The sequence below is a fragment of the Mycteria americana genome, chromosome 1, assembly GCF_035582795.1.
Source record: "Mycteria americana isolate JAX WOST 10 ecotype Jacksonville Zoo and Gardens chromosome 1, USCA_MyAme_1.0, whole genome shotgun sequence".
Classification (NCBI taxonomy): Eukaryota; Metazoa; Chordata; class Aves; order Ciconiiformes; family Ciconiidae; genus Mycteria; species Mycteria americana.
In genome coordinates this window covers 136,363,842-136,391,000 of record NC_134365.1, presented here as the reverse complement: position 1 = coordinate 136,391,000, position 27,159 = coordinate 136,363,842, and the positions used below count along the sequence as shown (strand labels likewise).

At 37.3% G+C, this 27,159-nt stretch overlaps 1 protein-coding gene across 3 annotated transcripts in view; it reads left to right on the top strand.

Annotated features, from left to right (window-relative positions):
- The window catches only part of CDKL5 (cyclin dependent kinase like 5), a 140,641-nt gene that overhangs the window by 33,307 nt on the left and 80,175 nt on the right, over nt 1-27,159 (top strand). For 2 of the 3 annotated variants that reach the window (XM_075521655.1, XM_075521638.1), the window contains exons 2-3: nt 17,639-17,867; nt 18,426-18,460. In XM_075521655.1, the coding sequence (XP_075377770.1) occupies nt 17,804-17,867; nt 18,426-18,460 (99 nt within the window). In that variant the 5' untranslated portion in view covers nt 17,639-17,803. Of the gene's footprint in view, nt 1-14,183; nt 14,318-17,638; nt 17,868-18,425; nt 18,461-27,159 lie in introns of those variants that run through there. The other variant, XM_075521646.1, reaches the window with a different exon arrangement.

Here is a 27,159-nt window from a genome sequence, read left to right as displayed (position 1 = left end):
TGGTGTCAAGAGTTAATTATATGAAAGCCGATACTTGCAGCTTCAATTATGGGTGTTTAGAAGCTGGTTAGTAAACTGGTGAGTGCTTTCCAGTGAATTAAATTACACGTTATGAAGGTGAGCATTTTTCATTAAGGTAGTATGTTTGAGTGTAGCTGGTTCACACACTGATGCCAAATAACCTATGAGTGTTGAAAAGCATGCTGATCTAAGTTACTTCTTGAAAGAGAAGCTCAGTGTAGGTGTAACTTTTCTGGAAGCCAAGCCTTTAGCAAATATTGATTCCTTCCTTCCAGCTGTAAAAACTCTTATCTGAGTTTTCTACTCTTTTCAGATCAGGCAAGCTGTTGAAGCTCAGCGTTGTGGTTAACAAGCATGAGCATAGATACTTGTTTTACTCCTAGTGAAGGTGTCCTTGGCAGACTGACATTTCTCTGGTGTGGTCTCACTGCTGTTTTTCCTTTTCTTGTACCTACATGTGCACAGAACTAGAAAGACTTTCCTTGTTTGCTGGGGGAAAACGTGCGTGGCCATCTTACTGAAATGATGGATTGTTCTCTGTTGTACCCTAATGACATGAGATTAGATTGGACAGTATCACTAAAGGTGCTGTAAAACTCTGCTACTGTTGTACTCCCACCATCCAAAACCTCTGTTTATAAGTAACTTGGGGGGATATTAAGATTGTACGGCTCCTCTGAGCTAGGTTTCTGAAGTTTGTGTTCCTTACTGCAGCAAATATTTTTGATAAGGAGGTTAGAGCCCTAGTAGGATATTGAGACTAAGACCTTGGGTGTCTAGTGAAGAAGGCAATGGAGAAGACTAGAGCCTTGTGCTCTTATTTCCTGTTGTCTTGAGTTGCTATGTGAAAGTGAATTGGTTGGTGTTAATTGAAGGCTTGTCAAGGTTTTGGCTTCATTTCTGTGTGGGATTTAATGGACTTTAGAGCCTCTAGTGACATGGCTGTGCTTTGCTCTTCAGTTCTCGGTGGTCTCTTGCTGATTTATGTGCCAAGTTGGTGTAACACTCTTTATGAGAAGACTTTTTTTGAGGATGAAGAATATTTATCACCTCAAACTGACTTGGATTAGATCTAAAAGAAAAATTGAAGTAATCTGTTTTTTTTTTTTTTTCATTTGTACTTGAAGCTCTGAATGAGGAGAAATGGTGTTTCGAGATCAACATGGTCATATACTTTGGTGGGGCATGGGAGCTGGGGTCCTTACTCTTGTCAGTAGGTAGCTTGCTAGTGAGGATAGTGAATGCTATAGTTCTATGCCTGTGAATGAACTGGAACACACCACCAGTGGCTGATGCTTTATATTGTGGTGGCTTTGGTTTGTAGGCTTTTCCGTAGTAGTTTACATAATCTTACTGTAAAGAATAGTTTCATACTAGACAGCTTTGACTTCTAATAGCAGTAGACTTTCTTTAAAATATTCTTGATACCTTTATTCTATAAATGTTATTGGGGAAAATCTTGATTTTTAGTTTAGTGTAAATCTACCATCACAAAACTTATTTTTAACTAATTAGGTTAGAAAAGATAGTAAATCAGGCTTTACGTATTAAAAGCATGTTTTCCTTGCCAAATTCAAACTGGCACATTCTGTGTCCAAACAGTTTACATAAACTAAGCTGGATAAATTTAAATTGGGAAAAGAACTGCTAAAAGGACATCAATTAAATTAGTTCTGGGTTTTTGTATGAATTACACTTGCCTAGTGGGCACTTGACAGTATCTCTGTTACGACTAAAATAAGTGTTGTATTGTGCCTAAACTTTTAGTCTCTTAAATTCTTGAACTTTGAAAGTTTAATGATTTGCCACTTTAATTGGATGCTTGAAACAAGGTTAAATACTATTTCTCCTTTTTATTCTTACTAAACATTCATTTCAGCATGTTTGCTGAGGAAATAGACACAAGTTTACAAATGGCTTTGAGGAGAGCTTGCCTGTGTACAGTGTGTCTGGGGAGGGGATTTCCCTTTTCTCCTACAAAGGAGGAGGGTGCAAACTATTTTTGATGGCAAAAATCTATTTTGATGACAAAATAAAAAATTTTGATTTTTTTATTTTTTAAAAAGTGGGTGAAGATAAGAAATCTTTTACTTCTGCTTTTGGAATCAAGTATTGCAAAATCTCATTGCTTGAGGTTTTTGGGTGCAATTATATTTGTCTTTGTAATAATGACATTTGACATTCCATTTTTTTAGTTATTAATAAAACTATATACTGAACACAAGTTAAATGAACCTTATTTAGAAAAAGTACATCAGCACTTCTTTCAGCAGACTTAAAATAGTTGCTTTTGTTTGCAGTATGAATATCTGTGAATCTTGGATTAAATATTTTGCTAACCTTTTTGTTGTGTGATGGATGTATGTGTTAATGTGTGCTGGGGACTCTTTCAGAATGCCTGAAGTTAACCACGTTCCATGTTCTATTTCTAGTGTTACTTAGCTGCTGCTGCTTACAAGCTGAACTAGAAGTAAGATCATTGCATTTCACCACCACTGGAGCTAAGGGTACAAAATTATTTAAGTTCTCAGTTGGCCAAGTTCTCAGCTTGCCAAGAAACAATCTCTAATAGCTGGAAAATGTGCTGATGGATTCCTCCCCCCATACCCCCAATTAATTGAACTTCAAGAGCTAGAATACATTTCTGCAGTGAATTGAGAGCTTATTATTGGAGCAGATTCAAGTACTATAAGGAGAAGTTTTTCTAAGGGAAGAAAAAAACAGGAGAAGGCTTGCTTTTACATAAGTAAAAGAAAAGGGCTGATACCTCCTCCTCACACCCCCAAACAAGATGAGAATGGTATTAGATTTTGCATCTCTGTTTTTAATTGCAAATTAATAAAAATGGCTGTATAATCTGCTTTCACATCTCAGGGCAATAATGACAGACTTCATATTTTGAGAAATTGCCTCTTAGTGCTGGAGACAGTTGACGTTTTCCTTGCAGTTCTCTTCATTAAAGTGAATATTGTTCTCCAGTATGCTGGGCAAATCTCTTACCTGCTACTCAGATTCTAGCAAATTGTGATATCCGCGTATCTGTTATACCCTCATGCAGGTGCCGTTCCTTTGTTAATTCATAAGCTGCTATCTTTACAGGTTTGCAAATGTATAGTTTCTTCAGTCTGAAGTGTTGCTTTATTTTACAAGTGTTTTCTACATACATCTTTCAGAAAGTAGTTGTCTGTATCAGTCTTCCAGTCCACAGGTGTGTGTGGGATCCGGTTTTGGTTTTCTTGGTGCTTTTTGTGTACTGAAAAAGTGTCATTTATTACTGTAATGGCTTAGCCTTTTATAGCAGATCTTCCAACCATGGAGGAAGATATCCATCAGACCCTTTCTTCATTCTTGTAGAGTTCAACTTGTGAACTTCTACTAAAAATATGAAATAAGTGATCTCTTTCTTGCTTGGGCAACTTGGGATCTGTTTAAAAGTGCTAAAAAGAGAGTAAGTTTTGATTTGACGGAAGCTTTTGGCTTATGTATGATTCACTTCTAGAAAGTAGAGAGAGTAAAAGAGGTAATACAATTTATTTGCATTCATTTTCAATAAAGGAAAGAAAGGTGATCATTCAGCTGAAGTTCTAAGAAGATAAATTTACTGGAAGGAGGAATTTGTCCCCTGCCATTAGAAGTAGGTGCATGCACGGGTACCTTTCTGTGTGTGTACGTATATGCAGAGATAAAAAAAACCCATTAACTTTGTATGTCTGTATAGCTACTTGTGTATTTGTGAGGGGGTTTGGCCATTGGTTTGCATAAGAACCAGTTACAAAACTTGCCAGTCATATTTCTAGAAACAAATTGGCCAAGCCCTCATTTTGTCAAACTGAGCAAAGTTTAATCATGTTTTCAATCAAAAAAAAAAAAAAAAAAAGCCCCAACACAAATATAATGTACTGTTCTAGGGAGGTGGGGGGCTTGGGGGATTTTACGTGAGGGGACAAAGCAAATGAAAGAAAAGCATATTTAGATTGGACCACTGTTTGGACTAAAAGACCCATGACGGCAAGAGATGTCGCATTATAACTTTTTCTTGTTGAATTTCTTGAAAAAGGCAAAGCTATTTCATACTCCCCCCAATGACAGCAGTGACAGTCTTCAAAAGTTAATTTATAAACTAACTGATCATTTTTACTCCCTTTTTTCTCCTTTGAATTAGCATGTTGGACTGTTTTATCCTCCTCCTTGTGAAGTTAACTGTTAGTTTTCTTCCAGATGAAGTCATTTAAAGGTATTGTTGTAAATTCTCCTGCAAGCAGGGTAAGGGAGAAGAATATCACTAATCAGGTAACACTTGACTAAAATTTTGAAATTTTACTAAATATGAAAACTGTCATTACTCTCTACATTTTTTCTGTATACTGGCTTTCTGCAAAAAAAAAAGTACATATCCATAAGGTGACAATAACAAATTTTATGTCCATTTTACATTACAAGCAGCTAATTAGATTTATTCTTTTAAAACAATAAGAAAGCATGCAGGGAATATAGCCTATTTTTTACCATTATTCAGTATTAACAATGGAGAAGAGAAGGTGGCTTCTAAAGTTGGGTATTTAATGCAAATTCATTCTCTTGCATAAGCTACAGAGCAATAGAACATAGCACTGTCATTAAAACTGACTCATAGCATTCGACAGAAGGTGTGTTTCAAGCTTTAAAAGTGCTAAGAGAATTACTGCAGTCTAGTAAATACCTTGCAGTGGGAAGAAATACTTCAGCTGTGGTTTGTTGCAAAACGCTGTTGTGCAAATTGTCTTGAAAGTATTTTGCTTTTCAAAAAAATCTGAGCGTGCAAGCAGAGAAAAGGAGTTATTCTAAATTACTAAGTATTTTGATCAGTTGAAAAAATGGATGCAAATAGACTATGAAATGCATTTAACATCCGTGTTTGAAATTCCAGCTCAGGATGGAGACTCTTACATTACTTGATTGTCTTTTTAGTTCTGTTCATTGGGGGCAGGAGGGATGTCTCCTATACATTACAAAAATCTCTCTCTAGCAGCAGGTATTGAGCTCTGTACCTTGGTGTTTTGGTGGGTTGGGTTGGGTTTGGTTGGAGTTTTTTGAGATATGAGTAGATGAGAATAGGAAATGCGTATCTAGCATGACAAGAGGCATAAGTGTTAAACTTGCATTTAAATCGGTTTAGTATGCAGTCTCAGCAGCAAAGTAAGTGGTATAATCCAAAGAAGGTTACAAGAATTATTTCTGACTTGTTGTCTGAGTAAACAGCATATCCCCCATTCTACCTGGTTACAAAGGAAAGTGGAGATTACTCTTCCAGTGTTAGAAAGGCACAAAGAATGTTAGTGGAAAGAAATAATATGGTGTGGTTAGAACTGTAATCTTACATGTTGTCTCCCTACCTGTTGGGCAGTGCCTTCTTTGGTTGCATGTGCTGGGTTAGGCACGGGGTCAGCGTGCTGCTGCTTTGTGATTACTGCCTGTGGTGGATGATGAAATGTCTCGATATGTGCCCGTTCCATTCTAGTTTCTTGATGACCGATATTTAGGCCTGTCATTATACATATATGGGTTTGTACAACTTGCTGACAGTAAACAAGAGAAGTGTTTCATCTTCTTGGTTTGAAGTGTCTTTCACCTTGGAAGCTCCCTAGCAGCCTCTGTCGCTAGGTATAACTGAACTTCGGGAAGTTCTTTTTAATCCTCTGAGACATGGTATGCCCTATACTGTTGCCAGCCCTTATTTTCTTGGGGTTTTTTACTTTCCTTTTACAGGAAATAAATAATAATGATTTGCGGGGAGTAGACTTTTGCATTTAGATCTCCCAAATAACTTCTATTTCCCTTAATGTTACAAGACTGTTTGTACAAGAAGTAGCTAGATATATTAGAAACAGGAAAGTCAGTTATGCAAATATTGACTTTTGGGTGCTGCAAGTCTATTTTTTTTTTTTTGTAAGCTAATATAAATCTCAAATCTCATGATGAACTCATTGCTCATGCCTGAAGCATCTTTTTAGACTTTTGTTTTCCTCTTTTCTTTCATTTCAGAACTTCCCCATATGCCAGCCTTTCACTGTCTTCTTCTGTGGCTCCCTGGAGTAGCTTCCCTTCCTTTTCTCCCTCACCCACCCTTCATGCCCTTTGCCAGGGGCATTGCCTTCCCTCTTTTTTTTCGCTTCTCCTCCCCCCACCCTCCCCACTCTATAATTAAACTTAGAAGGCTCAAAGGATAGAGAAATGCATGAAGGATGAAAACCAGGATTACAAGCTTTTTTTATTACCTTTCCTTTGGTAGGCCTGCCAACATTGTTTACTGTTTAGATGCATCACCCTTTTCTCAAGCTTGTTTTTCAGGTCCTCTTTTGGGTCACTTACATATCCAGACATGCTTTTGCTGCCATGGGAATCTCCCGTGCAAGAAGACGTCAGAGAGAAGCTCTCATACCAGAGAGAAGCTCTATTGGCACTTGTGAAGCAGTCTGCTTGGGAGAAAGGCCATGCACCTGCCATTTCCTATTTATGTTTAAATATTTTTCCATTGATACATAACCTAATCTGGATGATTCTTCACTTTAGATTATAGTGACTAACTTGTAAATACTGGTCTTTCACTTTTTTTTTTTTTGAGGTAGCTCATGCCTTTTAGTAGAAAACTCTTCTATTTGGTTTAGAGACATTTTTGCCAGAATAATAGTGTTGACCAGGGCTGTGGCATTCTTTCATTGGGCTTTTATTTTAAATACTAAATTTTTTGACAAAAATACTAGTTAAGCATGGTTGGTTGGATATGTATGTTTTGCCAGTATATTGATGGTGGTGGATGAAGGTATAGAACAAGTACAGGCTGCATTTGTGTTAAGAAAGTTTGAACATTCATCCTTTTAGTTATGAGGGTAGTTTTCATATTATGTGAGATTTAAAATATCTCTTTTTTCCTTTTAACTATTAAATGGAAACCACTAGGCTGAAACTGCAAGAGAAGCTATTACTTGATTTTTTTTTTTTTTTTAGAGTCATTATGGAGACTGGCACTGAAACAGCGTTGTTTATTATTAAAAATATAAAATTATTACCACATCCTGTTTCCAGAGATGAATCAAATTGCCTCCTAATGTTTTTGAAGTTTTTTCCTGAGTCATCTGGTGAGACTTCCATTTACCTCAAGGCTCATATTTTACCACAGCAGTTCTGTTCATGCAAATAACCAGTACCATAGCATGGTTTCAAACATTACTTCTTTATAACTTATTTTATAACAACAACCAGAGGCCTTCAACATAGCAGAAAAGTTTCCTTATCAAAGAGCTTAACATCTAATTAAAGACAAGGCCCAAGAATGCATCTAACAGTTGAAATAAACAGGAGAGCAAAAGTGAACATCACAAGCGATTACAAGTCTTTGCGATTAGGTTTCGTAATAGGGGTTTTGGAGTCCTTTAAGTTTGAGAAATAAAATAATCAGAATCTCATCTGTTCTAATATCGAATTAGAGATACGAAGTTTAGAAATGACAAATAATTTTTCCACTGTAGCTTAAATTCATAGTGGGTATACTGAAAGGGTATACAGGGGGAAGTATTCTATAAACTTCAGCAGTTTTCTCAAGCAGTCGCTTTAAGGGAGTAAGTCTCTCCAGTGCTCCAAGGCCAGTTGCAGGGTTCCCATTCAGCCTTGCTGTGATCCACCTCCGTTCCTGGATAGTATGTACAGGATGGCAGACTGCTAGCCTTTATAATTATGTTACTAGTTTCTCAGTTTCCTTTTAATCTTTATTGAAAGCAGTTCTTCTACTGGTTTCCTTGTAGCAGAACTGCCCCCTGCGTTGTAACAAGCTAACACAAGTATGTGTCTTCCAGCCGGGAGTTCACTTGGCACTTCGCAATTTGAAGCACAGTGGTGGCTCACTTGCTTCTTTCTGAAAAAGAACTTCTGCTTTAGCTAATGCTCTAGTTGTTTTAAATCCACAGCCACTAGATTTTATAATTTTTAAGCTGCCAAGCTCTGAACTATCCTGATTGTAGTAGTTTTATTTCATGCTGTATGAGATGAAAGTGGATCTCTTGAGCTTTGGAGAGATTTTTGAGTACAAATATTCAAAAGCAGATAAAAATTGCAACAGCCTGTTTTCCCCACCACCACCCAGTTTCACTACAATTTCAATAGAACTTAAATTTTGTGTTTAGGTAAAGCAAATGGTATATGAGTAAGTGTTGCTCCCAGCATGTTTTTTCTTGTATTTCATTAGTCTCCATTCACTGATGCAGTTAGTGGTGGAGATAAGCATATGATCTTGTGCAAAAGATAATATTCTGGTCTTTGTTGCTTTTGCCTGACTCTATTTTCAAGTTGATTTTTGCCACTTTTAGATGAGATCACAAAATTAAATTTGTGGGTTTGTTTCTGTATCTTTTTTTCTCTACTGGAAAGCTGTTTACACGTTTTGCAAATTGTCTTGGTCGCCTTAATACATCTTCCAAACATGTTTGCAGGAATTTATGTAGCAGACTGAAGTTCCCCTACGTGAAGGTGTTTGAGGTGGTTCAGCATGAGGGCATCTGTCATAACAGCACAAGTTGATTGCTCTGTTCCTGTACTTTCTCTGCAGTGGATTTGCACTGAACACAAAGTTTATTTCGGGGTGTCCTGGCTTCAGCTGGGATAGAGTTAATTTTCTTTCTAGTAGCTGGTATAGTGCTGTGTTTTAGATGTATTGTGAGAATGATGTTGATAACACACTGATGTTTTAGTTGTTGCTAAGCAGTGCTTACACTGGTCAAGGACTTTTAAGCTTCTCATGCTCTGCCAAGTGCATAAGAAGCTGGGAGGGGGCACAGCCAGGACAGTTGATCCAAACTGGCCAAAGGGGCTATTCCATACCATATGGTGTCATGCTCAGCATATAAACTGGGGGGAGTTGGCTGGGGGGCAGCGATCGCTGCTCAGGGACGGGCTGGGCATCGGTCAGCGCATGGTGAGCAATTGCATTGTGCATCACTTGTTTTGTACGTTCTTTCATCATCATAATTATTATTATTATTTTCTCTTCCTCTGCTGTCCTATTAAACTGTCTTTATCTCAGCCCATGGGGTTTACTTTTTTTCTCTCCCCCATCCCACCGGGGAGGAGTGAGCGAGCAGCTGTGTGGTGCTTAGTTGCTGTCTGGGATTAAACCATGACAGTCTTTTTTGGCACCCAACGTGGGACTTGAAGGGTTGAGATAACGACAGATCTGACCGTTTTCAGTTTAATGTTCAGAGACCTCACTAGAATTGCCCTTGGTACCCGATACATTGCTGCAGCTGCTGCTTCTGTGGTGCTGCATTCCAGAAGACTCCAGGCTTTCATCCTCTGTTTCAAGGAAGCTTATGTTAATTGAGAGAGGAATTGTTGGGAATTTTTTTTCCTTTTTTATCTGGAATGTCAATCTTTTGTCTTGAACTTCAGTTTATTATAATGGTCATAAGGTCTTAATGAAGTCTGAGCCACTTTGGAGATTAGTCTTCTTGACTTAGGTTTTGCCTAATTGATTTATTCACCTGTGTAAGTTTAGCAGGTATTCAACTAGAAAGTGTGGCAAAGCTCACCTTTTATTTAAACATGGTTAGTGTTCAGTTACTCTGATAATAGACATCATAATAAAAAAATTCTATAAGGTGTTAAAATAAGCACATTCAGATATTTTCAGTATTAATTGTACTTGCTGTTACCTCTGAAATTCTAAAATTGGAGCAAATGTAATAGAGTTTCACACATTGAAATAGTAGCAATATCTTCAAATTCAGATGAAACTTCATATGGAGAGATGTTTCTATAGGTTTCAATTTTGTTGAGTTTTTTTGGAGCAAGCTGTTTCGAGGTTGATGGAGTTAGGGAGTCTTTCTCTAATTAAAAAAAAGCAAACCCAAGCAAAAAAACCCTAAAAAACCTAACAACAACCAACCCAACACTCCCCCAAAAAAACCCCACTGTACACCTTTTGCCCCCCATGTGGTTTAATAACTTGTAATTACTCTTGTGAAAGAAGAACCAATAATGAAAAGCCTTTGAGTTGTTTCTTTAAATGTTTCCTGCATGTGTGCTTGCATTCTAATGTGAATTTATTCGCGAAATGACCTGTCTTTAGGTGTTAGGACAGTTAGTAATTGAGTGGCTTCTTTTTGTCCTTTATTGAAAACTTTTGATGGCATTCTTTGCAAGGTTAACTTTGTTAAAGATGGATCAGTATTATTTAAATAAAATGCCTCTGACTATTTGCCTGGAAAACACATCAAGAAGAAATTATAAATAATTTTATAGTGTAGTTAGAATATAATTCTGTTCACTTACATGTATTGTATTTTCTTATTAACTTAGTATTAAATTTTGGGGGGCTCCCCTCTCATATTTTTCGGTTTGTTCCATAGCTCTGGTATGTCCTTTTAAAGGAAAAAGTGATTTCTTTTTACTTCAGATAGTGAACCAGTAATCTGTATTTAATGATATGTTTGAAGATTACAAGGAAGAGTAGTCATTGTGGTTATTTTGATCTGCATTAGAATGCCCACAGAATTTAGTTGGAGCATTCATTTGCTATTTTTATAAATACTTTCTATTCACCTTTACTTTTCTGTTCTTTTAGGAGAAAGCTCCATCCCAGCCAAAGCCAGTGCAGAGAGGAACATCTGACTTTTAGAATGTCATTGGAAGTTATTTTTAGAACAATGAAGGCAAAACTGGGTTGGTAGGAGGGAGAAAGTTTGTCAGATTAAAAGAATTCCGGTCTTTTTTTGTTAGGAGACAGTCTTTTTAAATCTCCAGTACGCTTTTTGTGTGCACGTATGAAAGATTTGGTGGCTGATCCAGTTAGGAATGCATCAGGGGACTTTTTTCTAAGTGGCCAGGTCTTCTGCATCTGTTGTTTTGTCTGCTGACAGCACGGCGGTATAGGATTGCTGGTGCAGAGTTAGTGGCTGCTGCCATTGTGGAGAGGAACCTAGCAGTGCGCTTTTTGACAGTAGGCTGCCAGAGAATAGAGGGACCAGAGAGCACGATGGAAGAACTTGAGAGGCCCTTTCTTGCCACAAATACCCTGCTGAGCTCAAACTTTAGAGCAGTCCTTCAATTGACTGGCTGCTCAGTGCTTCCAACGCGTCCCCTTTTTCTGTGGTAAAGAAGGAAGACTTGTACGCTCAATGCTTTTTTTTTTTTTCTTCTTCTAAGCATGAATCTTCAAACGTAAATGTGGGAATTGAGTCACAAAGTGAGTCCTAATGTGTAACTCTTTGAAAATAGTAGCTTTTTTTGGTAATTATGAAAGATGAAAAAGCTATGCCTGTAATATTGTTTTATACCCTGGGGATTTAAAATCCATGGCAGATTGTCAAAGATAATACGGGACTAAATAGTAAGCAACATGATAAATGAATATAGGATATTACTGGAGACTGGTGTTCTGAGAAGAGAAAAGGAAAGTTTAAAATGAAAGAACCAACTTCCAAGGAGACCGCTACAAATATTGTGTCAGATAAAGAAATATTAGCTGCTTCTACAGGAAGATATTCTATTATGAAATAAGACCTTCTTTAAAAAAAAAAAAATTTTTTTTTTCCTTGCTCCCCTTTGCCTAATGGTATCCCAGTAACCAAAAGTGTGCTTTTACTTCAATACAAATGTTGGGCACTTCCATTTGGTAGAATTGAATTCAAAAGTGTCAGGCTCCTTGTGCCAGATGAAACTGCAAAGGCTTTGGATTTAACTGGTTGCTGTTGAGAGTGTTATCCTCTGAACTCTGGTGGTTTTTATTCAGAGCTGCTACAGGTATGGCGAAGACCACCCAGCATGTGTAAGGATCAGCATAAACTGTGTAAGAAGCTGTCACACCCACAATAGACATATTTGTTAAGGTTCTTATCAGAGAGGAAGACTAAAATGGAAGCAAAATTGTCTTTCCTGTCCTTCTGTTATGACTCATGGGAGCTGCTTTTGTGCTCAACGCTTTGATAATCAGTCTGCTTATTTGTCACTATGGTCTTAGAAGCATCCTGCTAAGCACCCACTCTTTTGAGTTGGCCACAGCTGTTAGAGAAGCTCATAAATCCTGCATTTTAACTCTGAGAAGTGAATTTAGTTAATATATCCAGGATGAGCTGAATTTATTTTTGAATCTGTACTTGCATACAAAAGGAAGAGCACTCACAGAACAAGATAAAACAAACCAAATTGTTATTGGTGCCCTGGTCTTCAAGCTTCGTTTTCATTTAGGAATTTAACCAAACAGGTATCTTTTAATAGCTGGGAGCTGATTCAACCCTTTTCCTGGTTGTGTGCTTGCTGTGGGATGGGAACTTTGTTCAGGTTCTTCCCTCCTGTACCCCCGGCCCTGCTGCCATGAAGGCATGCTGCCTCTTAGGCCAGTTATGTGACAATGACTTCTCTTGATGTATAACTCATCAAGATGAGCTTGCAATTTTCAGCTATTTAAAAAAAAAAAGGGGGGGGCCAAAACAAGTCCAAAACCAACAACAGTGAAGTCAAGTTCCAATGATGATATTAGCAATGTCAATAAAAGCTTGCTGGAGCTGAATTTTAAAACCTGTGAGCTTGTGCAAGCAACCTTGGTGTTTTACATAATTTGTTCAAGTTTGAGAGTTTTCTAAATTTTGTATTTATTTTCACCAGCTGTTCTTTTCATTCCTAATTTTTTTTATGAGCAGAGGAGGATAGATTGAAGCTTAGAGCATGAAAAATGGTTTGCATAATTACAAGTTCTTGTTGCTTTTTCTCTTCAGCTTTTTCTTTTTTCATCTTCCACATTGTGGGTTTTTTTATATTATGAAGTCTTGACGGCTCTCCCTCCAGAACCTTGTCCCATTAGAAGGTTTACTGTCCCTCCATAAACTGGGAAAACAAAAAGTGGTAGATTTTTCCAAGTGCAGGAGTGAGACTGGCAAAACTTCACTAGCAATATGATCGTATTTTTTTTTCTCTCCATTCTTAAAGTCAGGCTATTACTACCAGCTTCCTCCTCACAGCTGTTCAAATACTGAATTTGTTCTTCCTAATCTGTAATTCCTCATAGTACTCCCGGTACATTCCTCTGGATCAATAAATCCTGAAAAATAACTATTTTCTTAACCCTGTCACTTGTATATTCTGCTATAACACTGAATAGGGTGCTTGTAACTTTAATTAGGGTTTTCCTGGAAAATCTCAAGAAATAGAACTACACATACAAAGGGGAGGAGAAGGAAGAGGTGCTGTAGTGGTGATACATCATGAATAATAGAGGTGGTTAATGCTTCCTTTCATGTGTGTACCTTTTACGACAGAAGACGTGCCAGGGTGTGGATTAATGCATAACCATCAAAGACAGATACTTATATGGTATAAGTTCTTTACATCTGTTTACTGAGCTGCTGTTTTGCTAGTGAGCAAGTGAAAATGTACCCAGCCTCTAGAAATTCTTAGTTGTATCTTCTCAGTGAGTAAAAATAATAAACAAATAAATAAAAATATTATGCTTCTTGTTTTAGGAGAGCAAGGGGAGTATATTACCTACTGGCAAGAAGCTTTTTAAAAGCTAATGGATGACTTGGAAGTCAATTAGAAGTTTGTAACAGGGTGCAAATTGTACTCTTTCTGTCTTGATATATGAAATGAACTGGATACTTGATATATGATATACTTATATATGAATCTGTGTATTTCTAGAACAGTTTTATTTCTCCAGATTTTGTGAAGACAAATGTCTACCTCGAGTTTTTTATAATTCTCACTAAATGTCTTTACTAACTATGTAAAAACTGCCTCCTTCCCCAGCTATTGATGATTATGAAATAATAAATAGCATTTTTATTTAGGATTGAGGCCTTGGAGTGAGTGGTTAAGTTGGATGCTTTTGGGTGATGCTCTAGAATTCTTAATGGTCATGAAGGGAAAAGGAATTGGGGAAGAGCTAGGGGTTTTCCCCATTGTTTTAATTTCAATGCAAATGATCAGGTACCATAATGCTGTAATGCTCTGTATGTTCATTCCCAGAATGTTTATACAGTTTTTGGTTTTTACATATAAGCCTTACATGCTATTGCAAAACAACTACATTTGTATTAAAATATCACACTGTTATAGTTCTGGATTAAGAAAACGAATTTGTTTCTTGTTCATTTCATGGTGCTTCATTTTGCTGAATTGGCTCTGTGTTTTGTAGAATGCCATGGTAACATTGAGACCATCTCAGAGATCTGTTGGTTTAATTCATAAGTTGTTGATGTGCTGTGAATCTGGCTGCCTCAGAAAGGGATGTTAGGAGAATGAATGCTATTTCCCTACTGAGAACCTTTGAGAGGTAAAGAAGGACCTTATTTCCTCTTCTGCAAGGGTTATCATTCTAGCCAGCAGGCAACTTATTAAAACAGACCTACATGGTGCTCAGTGCAAAGAACAAAATTGTCATTGCTATTAATAAGGTTTTTCCTTGCTATTTCCAGTGTTCAGCTTGAAAGAATCCAGCCTGTCTTCACTAAGTTACAGAATAATGTAATTCTTGCTATGGATAACTTTCTTGAAGTTACTTTTTTGGTTAAAACTTCTAGGTTTTTTTTTATTTTTATTATTACAGTTACTCACTCTGCCATTCACAAGACTCTGTGTTGTTCATGGAGTTTGAGTTCATGTTACCAGATTCCCTGCAAGCATCAGCGATTTTAAGAACACTCTTAACAAGGCTAGTGCCTTTCGAAAAGCAGAAAAATCCCAGAACGTTCAGCAGGTGCTGCCACCGAGCAAGTAATTTTAGCAGTTTCGTTTCAATCTTTCGGGAGCTTTTGAAGGCAAAGATCTCAAGTATATACCTCTTGTCTAGGGATTAGATGGGTCTAGCTAGTCTGAGTTCACTAATGTTGCAGGAGAGAACTAGTTTTAATTACTGCCCTGCTTGAGGAGATGTGGCAGAAGAGCTGGGGCAAAAAGTGTTTGGGTATGAATCTATACTACTGCTGCATGCCACTTGTCCTTTCATTACCTCTCCTTTTCATTTCAAGATTAAGTTCTCATGAAGTGCTCTCAGCAGAGTTGTGCACAAAGATGACTCTGGAGCTAGCGCAGAAGAGATGGGTCACTCAAGTGCAGTTTTCTTTTGGGAGTCCCCCTGTACGTGCATCTATATTACCTTTGCTGTCAGCCATTAGGCACTTTGGGGAGAATTCGAGGAGCTGGTTTGTGTGTTTCTTTGGGCCAGTCGAAGTGTATCACTGAAGGTGAATGAACATCGATAAGTGAGTTGACAGGCTTTTACCTTTAGGGAATTACATGAGAGTGCTGCTCTAGGTGCCGTGCGTGCAGGAGCACCGGTGTAACAAGCGGATCGCCTTTCTGTGGTTTGTTCTTTTAATGAAGTGAAAAGAGAAACTGCATGATCGGTGGGGAGAGGAAGATGTGTAGTACTGAATTTCAGAAAGGAAAGTTAGCTGCTTGCAAATCTAACCTTTATTCCCAATAAAAAAAAAGGATACGTACTGAATACACTTGCAGAACTCTTAAAAATAGAAAAATAAAAATAGTGGATCACAAGCTGCAGGCCTGTATAGCTTTAAGTAGTTTATGAGAAAGTTAGAAATTATGAATGAGGGACAGAGGAAACCGCATCTAAATGTCTTGTTGAGTTTTTGATACATTATCTCATAAGCTTCTTCACTGTTTTGTCATAGATCCAAAAAGTATTGTGTACACTGTAAGGCAGAAAGACGATGTATGGTAATAACATTAGCAGATAAGTAATGAATGTTATTGCAAACTAATTTCTAGAAAGACTTGTCAATGAATAATGTTGGGAACTGAAGTAGCGGATTTGCTGATGTTACTGAATAGTGCTAATAGAAAACAGAATATATGTTTTCTGACTGTTCCTTTCTTTCCAGCAAGAATTTTTGCTGTTCTGAACGTGGCTGACCTGTTTTCTTGTGTCCTGCTTACGCCAGGCATTAACGGTTCTTTCAAGGGCTCTGTAGCTGTATTTCTGTCACTCGGCCGCAGCATAGGGACAGCCAGCTGCGCCTGTGTGCCTGGCACGGGCCTCTTTCAGTAGAAAGCCGAAGCAGCTCAGTGCGGGCTCTGTCCTCTTGTTGATGGGTGCAACTGAGCAGATGCTCCTGCTTTTCCAGGAGCTCTTTTTTTTTTTTTTTTTTTTTTAGTTCATTACTGTAACCCAAAAGTCTGGACAAACAGCACAAAGGCTTTTGTGAAAGGAGATGCCAAATGAGATAGGAGGAGAGTACATGGAAGGGAAAGGAAAGAGTATTTTATACAATTCACAAGTGAAGGAAAATTTGATTAATTAAAACAGTAAATTAAACCACTGAAATAATCCATTAAGGAGTGGGTAACTTTAAAACAAAAACAAACAAAAAAACCCCTAACCATCCCTTTATTTTGGAAGCCACTGCTTTATTTTCAGTTTGTTTCCAAAATACTGTGGTTGATTATCTCTGAAGTTGCTTCTAAAATAACAGAACCCCCCAAATTATCTCCCTGTCTTGCTGAGGGTAGTGTCACTGTGATTTCCCTCCACCCTTGAGTCCTCCTTTTTGTTATGTGTGACTTAGTCAACACAGGGCTTTTGGCCAGCACCCCTAGTTTACAGTGAAATAGCAATGAGAGTTCCCGTTTGTGTGAGCTGAACCCAATATCATTAGGTTACACTCACCCGTTACACATAAGTTAGTTAAATGAATTTACTTCTATCCTGCCATCTTGTTCCTCATGAGTAGTCCTGTTGTTGGAGCACTGAACTGTGGAAATGACATATTTCCAATTCATGGTGAAGCCATTTTAGCTTTTTTCCCATTTTTTGAATGTGGGATGTTTGCCCTTAAAATTAGGGGGAAAAAAGCACTCTCAATTAGCAAAACCAAACTTCAGCGTGTTTAGTTTATCAGACTTCTAAGATTACAGGAGAGATGTGGTGAGCCTAAAACACACAGACACAAAAAACTTTGTTCTTTTCCCTGCGTATAGTTGCTTGATTTGACAAATTACTTGAATGTTTGGGAAACATGGAAAAAAAAACTTTGAAAACTTTTTTTTGCCATTTATTACATTTCCATTAAATAAGCCGTAATGGAAATAATTTTCCAAATCTGATTGCTAGTCAGTCTAGCAAATTATTTCCTTTTTTTTTTTAAACAATCACAAAAAATAGTAGTAGAATAATATTTTCTGTTGTTTAGTGTTCTTTCTACTTTATCCTTTTTGTCATTACTGTGGACAAATAATAAATTGACTAAACACAATTTGTTTTGATACCTAGCTGTCAACATACACCAAACTGAGAACATAAGTAATTATAGGTATATTTTTGCTCACTGAGGTGGTTCCTATCAACATTGTTGTTTGCTTCTGTCCTGTAGAAACTAACTTTATGTAACTTAGTTATTATTGTAATAGACATTCTAAGTATGGGATTACAAAGCCAGCTGTTCTGTGAGATACGTTCTCAATAGGTTCCGTCCGTTATACATGCTGCTAAACTCTCTTGATCATAAAATGTAGAAGTAAATTAATTGTCTGTTACAATTGTTAGACAATATTGGTGTGACGTATATACACCACTGTGCTCTCTTATTGAAATAAAACAAAGTACTAATTACATTATTTTATCTTCTTTCCCTAGGAAGCTACTGACTGCCTAGATATTAAGAAAGGGTGTGAGAAGTCTCGTTGATCAAGGTGGAATTTTTTTTCCAAGAGCCTTTTCACGATTACCTTTTGCAAAATCTTTGGACGGTCCCCATTGTGCCATGTTTTGTGGCTCTCACCGTAAGAGGAATTTGTCTTGATGAAGATTCCTAACATTGGTAATGTGATGAATAAATTTGAGATCCTTGGAGTTGTAGGTGAAGGTAAGTAATATCTTAATAAAAAATGAATTAAAATTTTATATAGATTTTACTTTGTCCTCCTGATGGTAGTAAGCTTTCATTTGCAAACTATTGCTTGTATGCAGATATTAAGAAACATCAGTTTATTCTCTATAGCTCCTACTTCCATTCTCAGATGGAAGGAGGAGTTTGGAAGATGAAAGAAAAGAGAAATGGGGCAGTTTTGTCATTTTTGGTGAGGCTTTTGGGGTTTTTTTGTGGTTTTTGGTGTGGGTTTTTTTTTTTTAAAGTTTACTGTATTAATTTCTCTGTAGTGATATTAGGGAAATGCAAGTTATCAAACTTCTCTGCGAGTATATTGAAAAAAATTTCAGCATTTTAAAATCCATTTACTTTCAAGCAATTTTTATAAAATTGTTTCACTGCACAGAAATTTAGTACAGTACCTGTATGTGCAAGTTCTGGATAATAATACTGGGAACAACATTATTTCTATAGCCAGGAGGTGACTGAAGACTGTTTTATCTTGCTGGGGTTTTTTTCTGCTTTGAAATGGTTTATCTCTCTTCTTTGTTTCAGGAGCCTATGGCGTTGTACTTAAATGCAGACACAAGGTAAGTAAATTGCTTGAAGTGAGAGATAAATGTTGGTATTTGGGTAAAACAATGACTTCTGATGAGAACTGAGATGTTACTGTGTATGAGATGTGGCAGCTGGGGTGGGCTTTTCCTTGCAGTCATTCAGTTTAATTGCAATACTGTCAGAGGAAATGGCTACATCTAGTACCAAACCTCCTTTTTTTGGTATTTAATATTTGTCTGAAATATATGAAGTATTACTAATGTTTCATTAATCTCAACTAAGAGTTTTTACAAAAAGAAAAAAAAGTTGTTTTGGAATGCAGTTTACACTCAAGCACTCTCAATTAGAATGTCAAATTAATTGCCAAATACTGCTGTGTAAGCACTTACCTGTCTTGGGGGGGAGTGGGATCCATGTGGAATTTCTACAGCTGTTGGACAATCAAACTGCAGTAAGAAAGCACTGACTCCTATGCTTGTTGATTTTAATTTAGAAGAGGAAGAAGTAAAAAAGGAAAGAAAAAACCCCGTTTCAGACAAAAATGAAGTCTAGCAACCTGTCTACACTATTTTAATTACTGTGTAAGCTGGGTGTATCTGAACTTGCTGCTCATCAACAGGGTCCTCTGCCATGAACTACTTTGCTGTCTTTGGAGCCGCAGTGTAGTCATATAACTTCTACTTCTCTGAGCAAAACATTTCAGCATCATAGAATGATTCATTTGTAGTGATGCAAGAATATATAAAGGTTTTTGTATGTAGTTCATACCTTTTTCTACAAAAAGTTAACACTGTGCAGAGGGCCTGCATTCCTGCGGTGGCTTTTAGCATGTACACGGAATGACTTTTGCACAGGACATATAGTTATATCTGGACTGGCTTACACTGTTAAACTGACTTAAAGTTAAAAAATGAAAAAAAAAAAAAAATAGAACTTGGAAAGATCCTGTCTCAAGCTGAAGCCTTGTCAGGCTTGGGGGAGACTATAACACTGAATAGAATGGCTTTGGTAAATTGGATATTTTTGCATAGTTACAGAATAATAATTCAGGGTGAATAGTTTGAGAGCACCTTGGTGACAATATAGTTCATACTAGGCAGGTCTCTTCTTTATGGAAGGTAACCTCACCAAGACTCAAGAAGTGTCTAGGATTTCCTGCATTGCTGAGTGAAATTTAAGCTCTGCATGTCTTTAGTCATGTCCTCATCCGAAAGAGTTCAGTACTGTAAGAGTACAGTATAATGGCAGGGTAATCTGTTGTCTGAGTTCCTATAAGAATACCTTACAGTATACCAGATGACTACAAAGGAAAGGCTTTCCTTTAGCAGAGGAAGGTGCTTTGTCCTACAGCCTCTGTAAGGATGCTGAATTGCTTGTGAGGATCTAAATTTTTAGGTAGTTGCACTATTTTTTTTTCTGCAGCTTCAAGCTTCATTTAAACAACTGTACTGAAGTTCTAAAACAAAGTGTTATTTATTAAAGCTTCTAGCAAGTGGGTTTACTAAGACCTAGGGTTTCCAGTATTTGGAGATCTGAACAAAAGGCAAGGTATGTTGCTATTTTAAGCTTACCGATTTATGATTCTCACTTACTTAAAACAAGCTGCACGGAACCTCTAAGAGCAGATGACTTCAGGGGCTATCTGTTTTACATTTAAAAGTTAAACTTTGACACGCGTTTTTTCCCATCCTTCCCCTGACTGTTTGTCATCTTAACTTTTTCTTTTTATACCTTGGTAAAATATGTTGAGACCTACCTGTCCCCAGCTCTTTTGCAAGGTACTGCACAGATTCAGAGCAGACATGTGCTGCTTGTTGCCTAGATATACAAGGTTTGTTAAGAAAACATTTGTTGATTGCCACAAGAGTTTAGTTCATGTTTAATTATAGGCATCATAATAAATAGAATTATCTACTAGTTTCTATATTTTTTATGGATTTAATTACTTTTTAACTTGGCTTATTCCTTTTAAATATGGAGGAAAAGTGGCTATAAAGGAAGAGAGTTGGAGGGACAGTATGAATTGGAGTTGAAGATGTGAAAAGATGCTGCCCGTTTTGCTCCAGATTTTCATTTACCTTAAGACAGAAAAGATCCAAATTATAGACAGAAATTTTTAAGGGTCTGATATTAATCATTGTCTAGAATGAATGTGATAGACTGAAGTTGTAGAGAAACACCCTTCTGATGGGAAGGGGAAGGGAGGAAGAAAAGGTGAGAGAAGATTATAATATCTTTGATGTCACAGGAATTAGAAACTAAAGGGGTGGGTTTTAGGTGCGGCCTAAAACCAGTCACTAATTAGCTCAAAATAGGAATTTCTATCAAACCATGGTAACAAAGATTGTGCATTAAGAAAAGTTACTTATATTCAAATGAAGAAAAAAACATATTGAAGGATGGTATATGTAGTTGTTCTCCTTGATCAAGAACTGTTTTTTAATACAACTTTCCTACTTGTATAGGAAAACAAAGATTTAATTCACTTCCATGAAATCTTAACAGAATTACCTGGAAATGCAAGGATATGTGGGGGTTTTTTTACTGTTTGGCTGCTTGATGGGCATACTTTTTTAGTATGGCTGAAGAAAGTAAGAAGTTCTTCCACATGATCTGTCTGCAGGTAGCACAGTTGAACTGTGAGTGCATTACATAGTGAGTCTATTCAGCACCACATAAGAAGCCCAGAAACAGCATAAAAACTAGAGAATGTTGCCGTATTTTTAATGTATGTCTGCTATATATCAGGCCATCCTTGGTCATGTTCCCTCAGCATGTGCTGCTTTTCTTTTTGTGCAAAGCTAGCAATTATGTCTGAGAATTTGAATGTAGAAGTATTTATATTATAAATAGTGGTAACATGCCAGGATCAAGTTCTCAGCTATTCTAAGTCAATGTATCTCCATTGTATTGGTGAGAGGGTAAATTTTGTGTGAAATGAGGAGCTGGCCCCTAATTGCAACAATTTTCCAACATATAATCCACTAGTGCTTCCATAAATATGTAGCTTTTTGCCCCAGTGCATTTCATTGGCATGTGTATATGGATTTAAATTGGAGAGAATGGCATAAGGAACAAATACCTTGTCATTATTTATATGTGTTTTTTCTCTGATAAGGGAACATTATCAGAAAAGCTAAAGTAGCTCCTCTAGAATGACTGTGCTTACATTATTATACAGCATGTTTTTATCACAAATCCTTTATTGCTAATTGTGGTTTGTGTATAAAGATTACTTGTTTATCTGTTTGGTTTTTTTTTTTCTGATGTGAAGCTAATACAAATACTGTTGAGAAAAAGCAGATCTGATATTCTGAAAACCTTTCTCCTTTTTTTTTCTTTCTTTTAATGAGAGGACTTTTCATAAGGAAATATACTGGAGTACATTGTGTTTGGAAATACTAGAAATACATTTTTATATTCACAAACTATTAAAATTAGCTGTCTTGGCTTATTTACTGGATCTGGGCTATATTTTTTGAAAAGAAAAGCCACTTAACAGTTCAGCAGTGTCAGAGATCATGGCTGAGGAAAAGAATCTTTGCTTATGTTTAAGACTTGTCAAATATTTGCCCTTTAAATAAAACCACTGTCCCCTTTACTTTGCAACATGGGCTTGCAGCTTCATGCAGAGTTATCCTTTGCTAATAGGGACTTAGGCACAAGTATTAGGAGGACTCTGACATCAGATACAAAGCTAATAGGACGATATTGTGACTTAAAATTAGTAAAATGATAGGAAGGTGCTGTGGGAAAGCCATAGGTGTCCAAAGACAGGCACACTGAAGAAAGAAGCCTAGAGGAAAAAACTAAGCTGAAAGTCAGTGTGAAAAGGGAATGTATTGATATACTGTGAGATAATAAACTGTGTATATAGGGGGAACATAGAAAATTGTAGCTGGAAGTAGGAGGAGTTTGTAGACATGAGGTGAATACATCTTTGGATGACTGAGATGTGGCGACTGTGTCTAGGTAGACAAGATGATGACACTGGAACAGGAGATCATTCCTTAGAATGAGGCAGAGCTCACCACAGGGCCAGGCTGGAGAGGAGGAAGGATTTGTACTAGCAGGCAGTCAAACCATAGCTGTTCTACTAATGCTTTGAAAGCAGTGATTCTGACTTCTGCTTTAGTTCCCATCTGCAGAGCATGCATAGTGGTTTGCTTTATGTAAGCGGGGTTTTATCGATGTTCAGTTGGATGTTTGAGAAGGACGCAGATGCAAGTCTTTAAAAAAAATAAGGTCATTTTTTTCTTCAGAGCAGGATTTCATTATTATCCCGTAAATAAGGAATAGACTGCATCTTAACAAACAAGCATGAAACACTTGGACACCTAAAGCTGATCATTATATAAATAACAAAGTGTGCTAGCTGATGGTTTTCCTCTTTTAGACCTGCTGGTGTGGGGAGCTCGCAGAAACTTGCAGGAAAAAACACTGAAAATATGCAAAAGGGAAGATGCCTATATACTTATATCTATGTATAAATTTATGGGCTTTTTTTAGGTTAGCTAGGTGTGCAGGAAGGTGTGTGGTGATGCAAATTCTCTAAAAGCACAGTAGAAATTTATGAATTCTCTTAGAGTTATCCTTTCTCTTATGTGCGGTGTGTTATCAGAGTCCTTGGAGCCTGAGGGGGTACAGAAATTTTAATTTAGAAATTTAATGCCAATTGTTCTTATATGTACATCATCTCCTGCCTAATAAGATATTTTTTCTGGTCTCTTATTTTTTTGTGTGTGCGTGGTTTTGGTTGTTCTTTATAGTATGAGGTATTTTTAGACCTTTTTCTTTAAGATACACACCACTGAATTCCTTTATTAAAAACAAACAAAAAGAAATATTAGTTTACAGAATCATTTGGCCACTTCAATGCATTGAGGAATAATGAAGAATAACCTTTCTAATAGGTTTAATACTTCCAGGCTATTTCCTCTTAGCCTAGTATTTAATTTTGTCTTGTCTGAGCCTTGAGTAATACTCTTGCATTGTCTTCTGATAAGTTGTGTGTGTATCTCAGAATATCTGAAAGAAATATTTACTGACCTCTTAAAGAAAGGTATAGTTTACTCATTCGAAAATATAATGGATATGCCTATGTAACAGAATCATTAGATTTCATTTTGAGTATCTCAGCCTTTCCTGTGTCTTTTTATCACTAGATCCCCTACTGACCAGGAGGGTCACAGTTTCCCTAGTTTTCCCTTTGAAACCGATGTTTTTCTGTTCCTGCAGGTAGCCCGTATCCACTTCTGCACTCTTCGCACTACTTGTTTGTGTTTGAGCTCAGTCAGGAATTCCCTGTTTACCAATGCTGGCCAACTCAAGAAACTTTTCCCAGCTTTCTGCGTGTTGGAGTGGGCCATTCCTGTGCTTTGAGGAAGTCATCCTTGTAGAACAACCAGCCCTCCTAGACCCCTTTACCCCTTAGGGCTGTCTCCAAGCAGGTCCTTGAACAAGGTGAAATCCCTTCTGTTGAAGGTCCAGGGTTGTAATTCTGCTGTCCCTCTTTCTTAATTCTTTCAGGATCTTAAATTCCACTATATCGTGGCATTTTGCATCAGGAGATGCTGGTCTGTTCTCATCCCAGTAAGAAAGGCACTCAGACTCTGTAAAATGTCATTTAAAGTGCTATTTCTTTATAGTATTACCTTTATTAAAGTAAAAATGCTACAGATAATCTTACAGCCCTTTAGGTGCTGGGAACCTTGAGTTGTGCAGCATCAAATGGGCCTCTGATCGGGGTGCAGCATCCTGTGCAGACCGTGTCTGTAAGAAGGGGTTACCCCATTTTCATTATTCAAGGTATTACAGGATTGTCTTACAAGAAAACTCTATTAGTTATTTCTACTGTCAAACAGAATGGATGTTCATGTGTGAACTTCTTGCTGTGCTTTTAGATTAAAGGCAAGGCCACACAGGTGATGTAATGGCGGGTGCTGAGTGGGAGCTGCCTGCAGGCTCCTCTCTTAGAAGGAGCTGGCTGAGTTTATCCTGCGGCCAAGGGATTTGTGCAGCACAGCACAGCACAGGCCTGGGCATCCTCAGGTGAACTCTGATGTGGATCACGAGCTCTTTGATGTACAATGGTCTTCTGGTCAGGGCGACTACACATGGTCACTGCCTCTTAGGTTATCATCAACCGTCACATTCCTATTGGTTCATTGGTCAGTTGTGTCAAGAAATTGCCTTCTGCATCTTCCAAAAATCTCCTGTCTCCATCATGCTGTATTACCCTTGCAGCAGATGTTGGAGTACGCTAAGTCCTCTGTGAAAACTGGACTTTATTGTAAGGCTTCCCTTAAGAAGGCTTTATCTATTTTGCTCTCTTGATCAGGTGCTTTGAAGCAGATGGCCACCCGAATGTGGTGTTCCGTCTTCTAACCCTCATGCAAAAACTTTTGACTTGTTTCTTATTCAAAGCAAATGTCCATGCATTCAAGCCTCCCTTTCTTTTGCAAGAATCTCCTTGCCTTCTTAGCTCGTCCTCCTCAAAATATCCTGAGTCTGTTTGCGGCAGTGCTCCAGTCATATAAGCTATCCCACCACATTTTCTGTAATCCTAATGAGTGACTTCATCATCTAGGATGACGAGTAGTTTGATAATGCATGTTTCTATAACTGTGCACCGAATCCTAGTTCCTCCTGTTTGTTTCCTGTGACGCTTGCATTTTGTGTATAGGCACCTGGGACCTGGTCCTGCTGCTTTCACAGAAGGAATAGGAACTTCATGCTCATAGAAAATTTGGGGTGTCTCTGATGTTATCATAAAAACAGAGTTCTGAATTTGCCTGGTAGATGTTAGAATCCCTTCTCCAACTCATGTATCTGCTGTTGTTATTAACATTGTCTTACTCTTCTCACTGGAAATCTGCTAACCCTTCTTTTTATTTTGATGAGTTTCTTTTTAGTGTCAAAATTAAAAGGTAAGTGTACTTATTTGTGAAAGTTGCATGTATCTTCAGTGTGTTGTGTTTTCTGACATTCTTGCTTTAGATCTGGCTTTCATGGTTCCTTAGCTCTCCAGCATGTGTTAAGCCAAGTGCTTGGACTGAAGAATACAGTCTTCATTGCAGTTTAACTTTTTTCTGACACTATCTTCTGTACTGAAATGGATACAACTCTTTTTTTCTTTTACTTCAGATTTGACTGATTTGACAGTAGTTCCTGTTTGGCTGACTGAGAAATGAAATGATGAGTAAACGAAAAATCTGAGTTCCCAAAATGAGCACAGATTTCTGTCTGCATTTTTTCCCCTCAATATTATAATCTTTTGTATGATTGAAGTAGTATGAGCTGATTTCAGATTTTGACTACTCAGCTAGAGGATAAACTAGCACTGTCTGGTATTTGAACCTCAGAATACTAGCTGTGCTGATTTGGAAGTTTCTGGTTCTTGGACTTTGTATTTCACTAAACTTTTTGTAGTACTGTGAGTTAAGGAGAGGTATTTCTATCTGCTTTTGACAGAGATAGCTACTAGGTATAATATTGCTGTTCAACATTTTAATGACTGATCTGAAAGGAAATAAGAAAGTACTGCTGTAAAAAGGTATGGAAAACAGACCACAGTGGTAAGCAACAGAAGATAATGCAGAGCATTTAGCATTATGTGGCAAGTGATGCAATTCAGGCAAAGCAAATTTTAAATATATGTATTTCTTCATATACAATTGACTTTCAAAATTAGAACCTTGCAGCAAAATTTGAATTGTTAGGAGCATTTTGAGTACTCAGTTTTATTTCAGAGTAAAGCTGAAAGCTGAGTAATGCATAGGGTTTTTCCAATCTGCTACCTGATATACACAAGTGATCATTTTGAGTTAGATGAGTTCAGCTAGCTCAGTATCTTAAAAGTGACTTTGTAAGAGGTAAACAACGGATTAAGAACAGGGCAGGCATGTTGTGATACTCCCCACAATATTGATAGTCTCTAATTGGTACAGTGCTACTGGAAAGTCATTATCACCAGAATATTCTAGCACAGATTATGCCAGCAGTGTATTTTTTTATTACTTTATCCTGTGCCTAAAGCCATCTGTCCTTTAAGTCTTCTATTTGCCTGTGTGTACTGTTTAAAGTATTAACCAATATATCTGTATACTGTGTAAAGTATTCTGTCCTTATGCATTTTTTTATATACCGTCAATTTACATATAACTATCCTTCACCTAAAACCAGGTAAAAAGTACAGTGCCAGATCCTACTGATTTATGTCTAAGATGTCACATATTCTCTCATTGTTACTGTTGCTATCTCATTGCTGCCTCTATTTGGTTATGTCCTCAAATTTTTTGCTGATCTTTTTCTTTGATTTTTGTATGTAATTAAAAGCAGCATTGCTAATTTTCACTACTAATCAAATGTGTTTTGGCTCTGTGGCAAGATTTTTGTTTTTAATCATGGCTGAGGGCAAATCTCTGTGCAACATACCGTTTTCTTTCAGTAATGGCAGCTTACCTATGGAGGGTTATTGCACTTAATGCTGTTGTTCCTCAGGCTGAAGCACCAACTCACCGATGTGTTTTTGTGCCAAAACTTGTGTGAAATACATACAGTGAACATAGGACCTGTATTGAGCTTCTGAAGTAAATAGTTTGCCAGTAGTAAAAGTTTGCAGTAGTCAGAGTTGAGATCTGTCTTGAGTATTATGTGAGGAAAATATAGCTATTAGGCAAGCTGTAGTGCTGAAAATCATATTAACTTTTTAATAACCATTTGCTTCAAC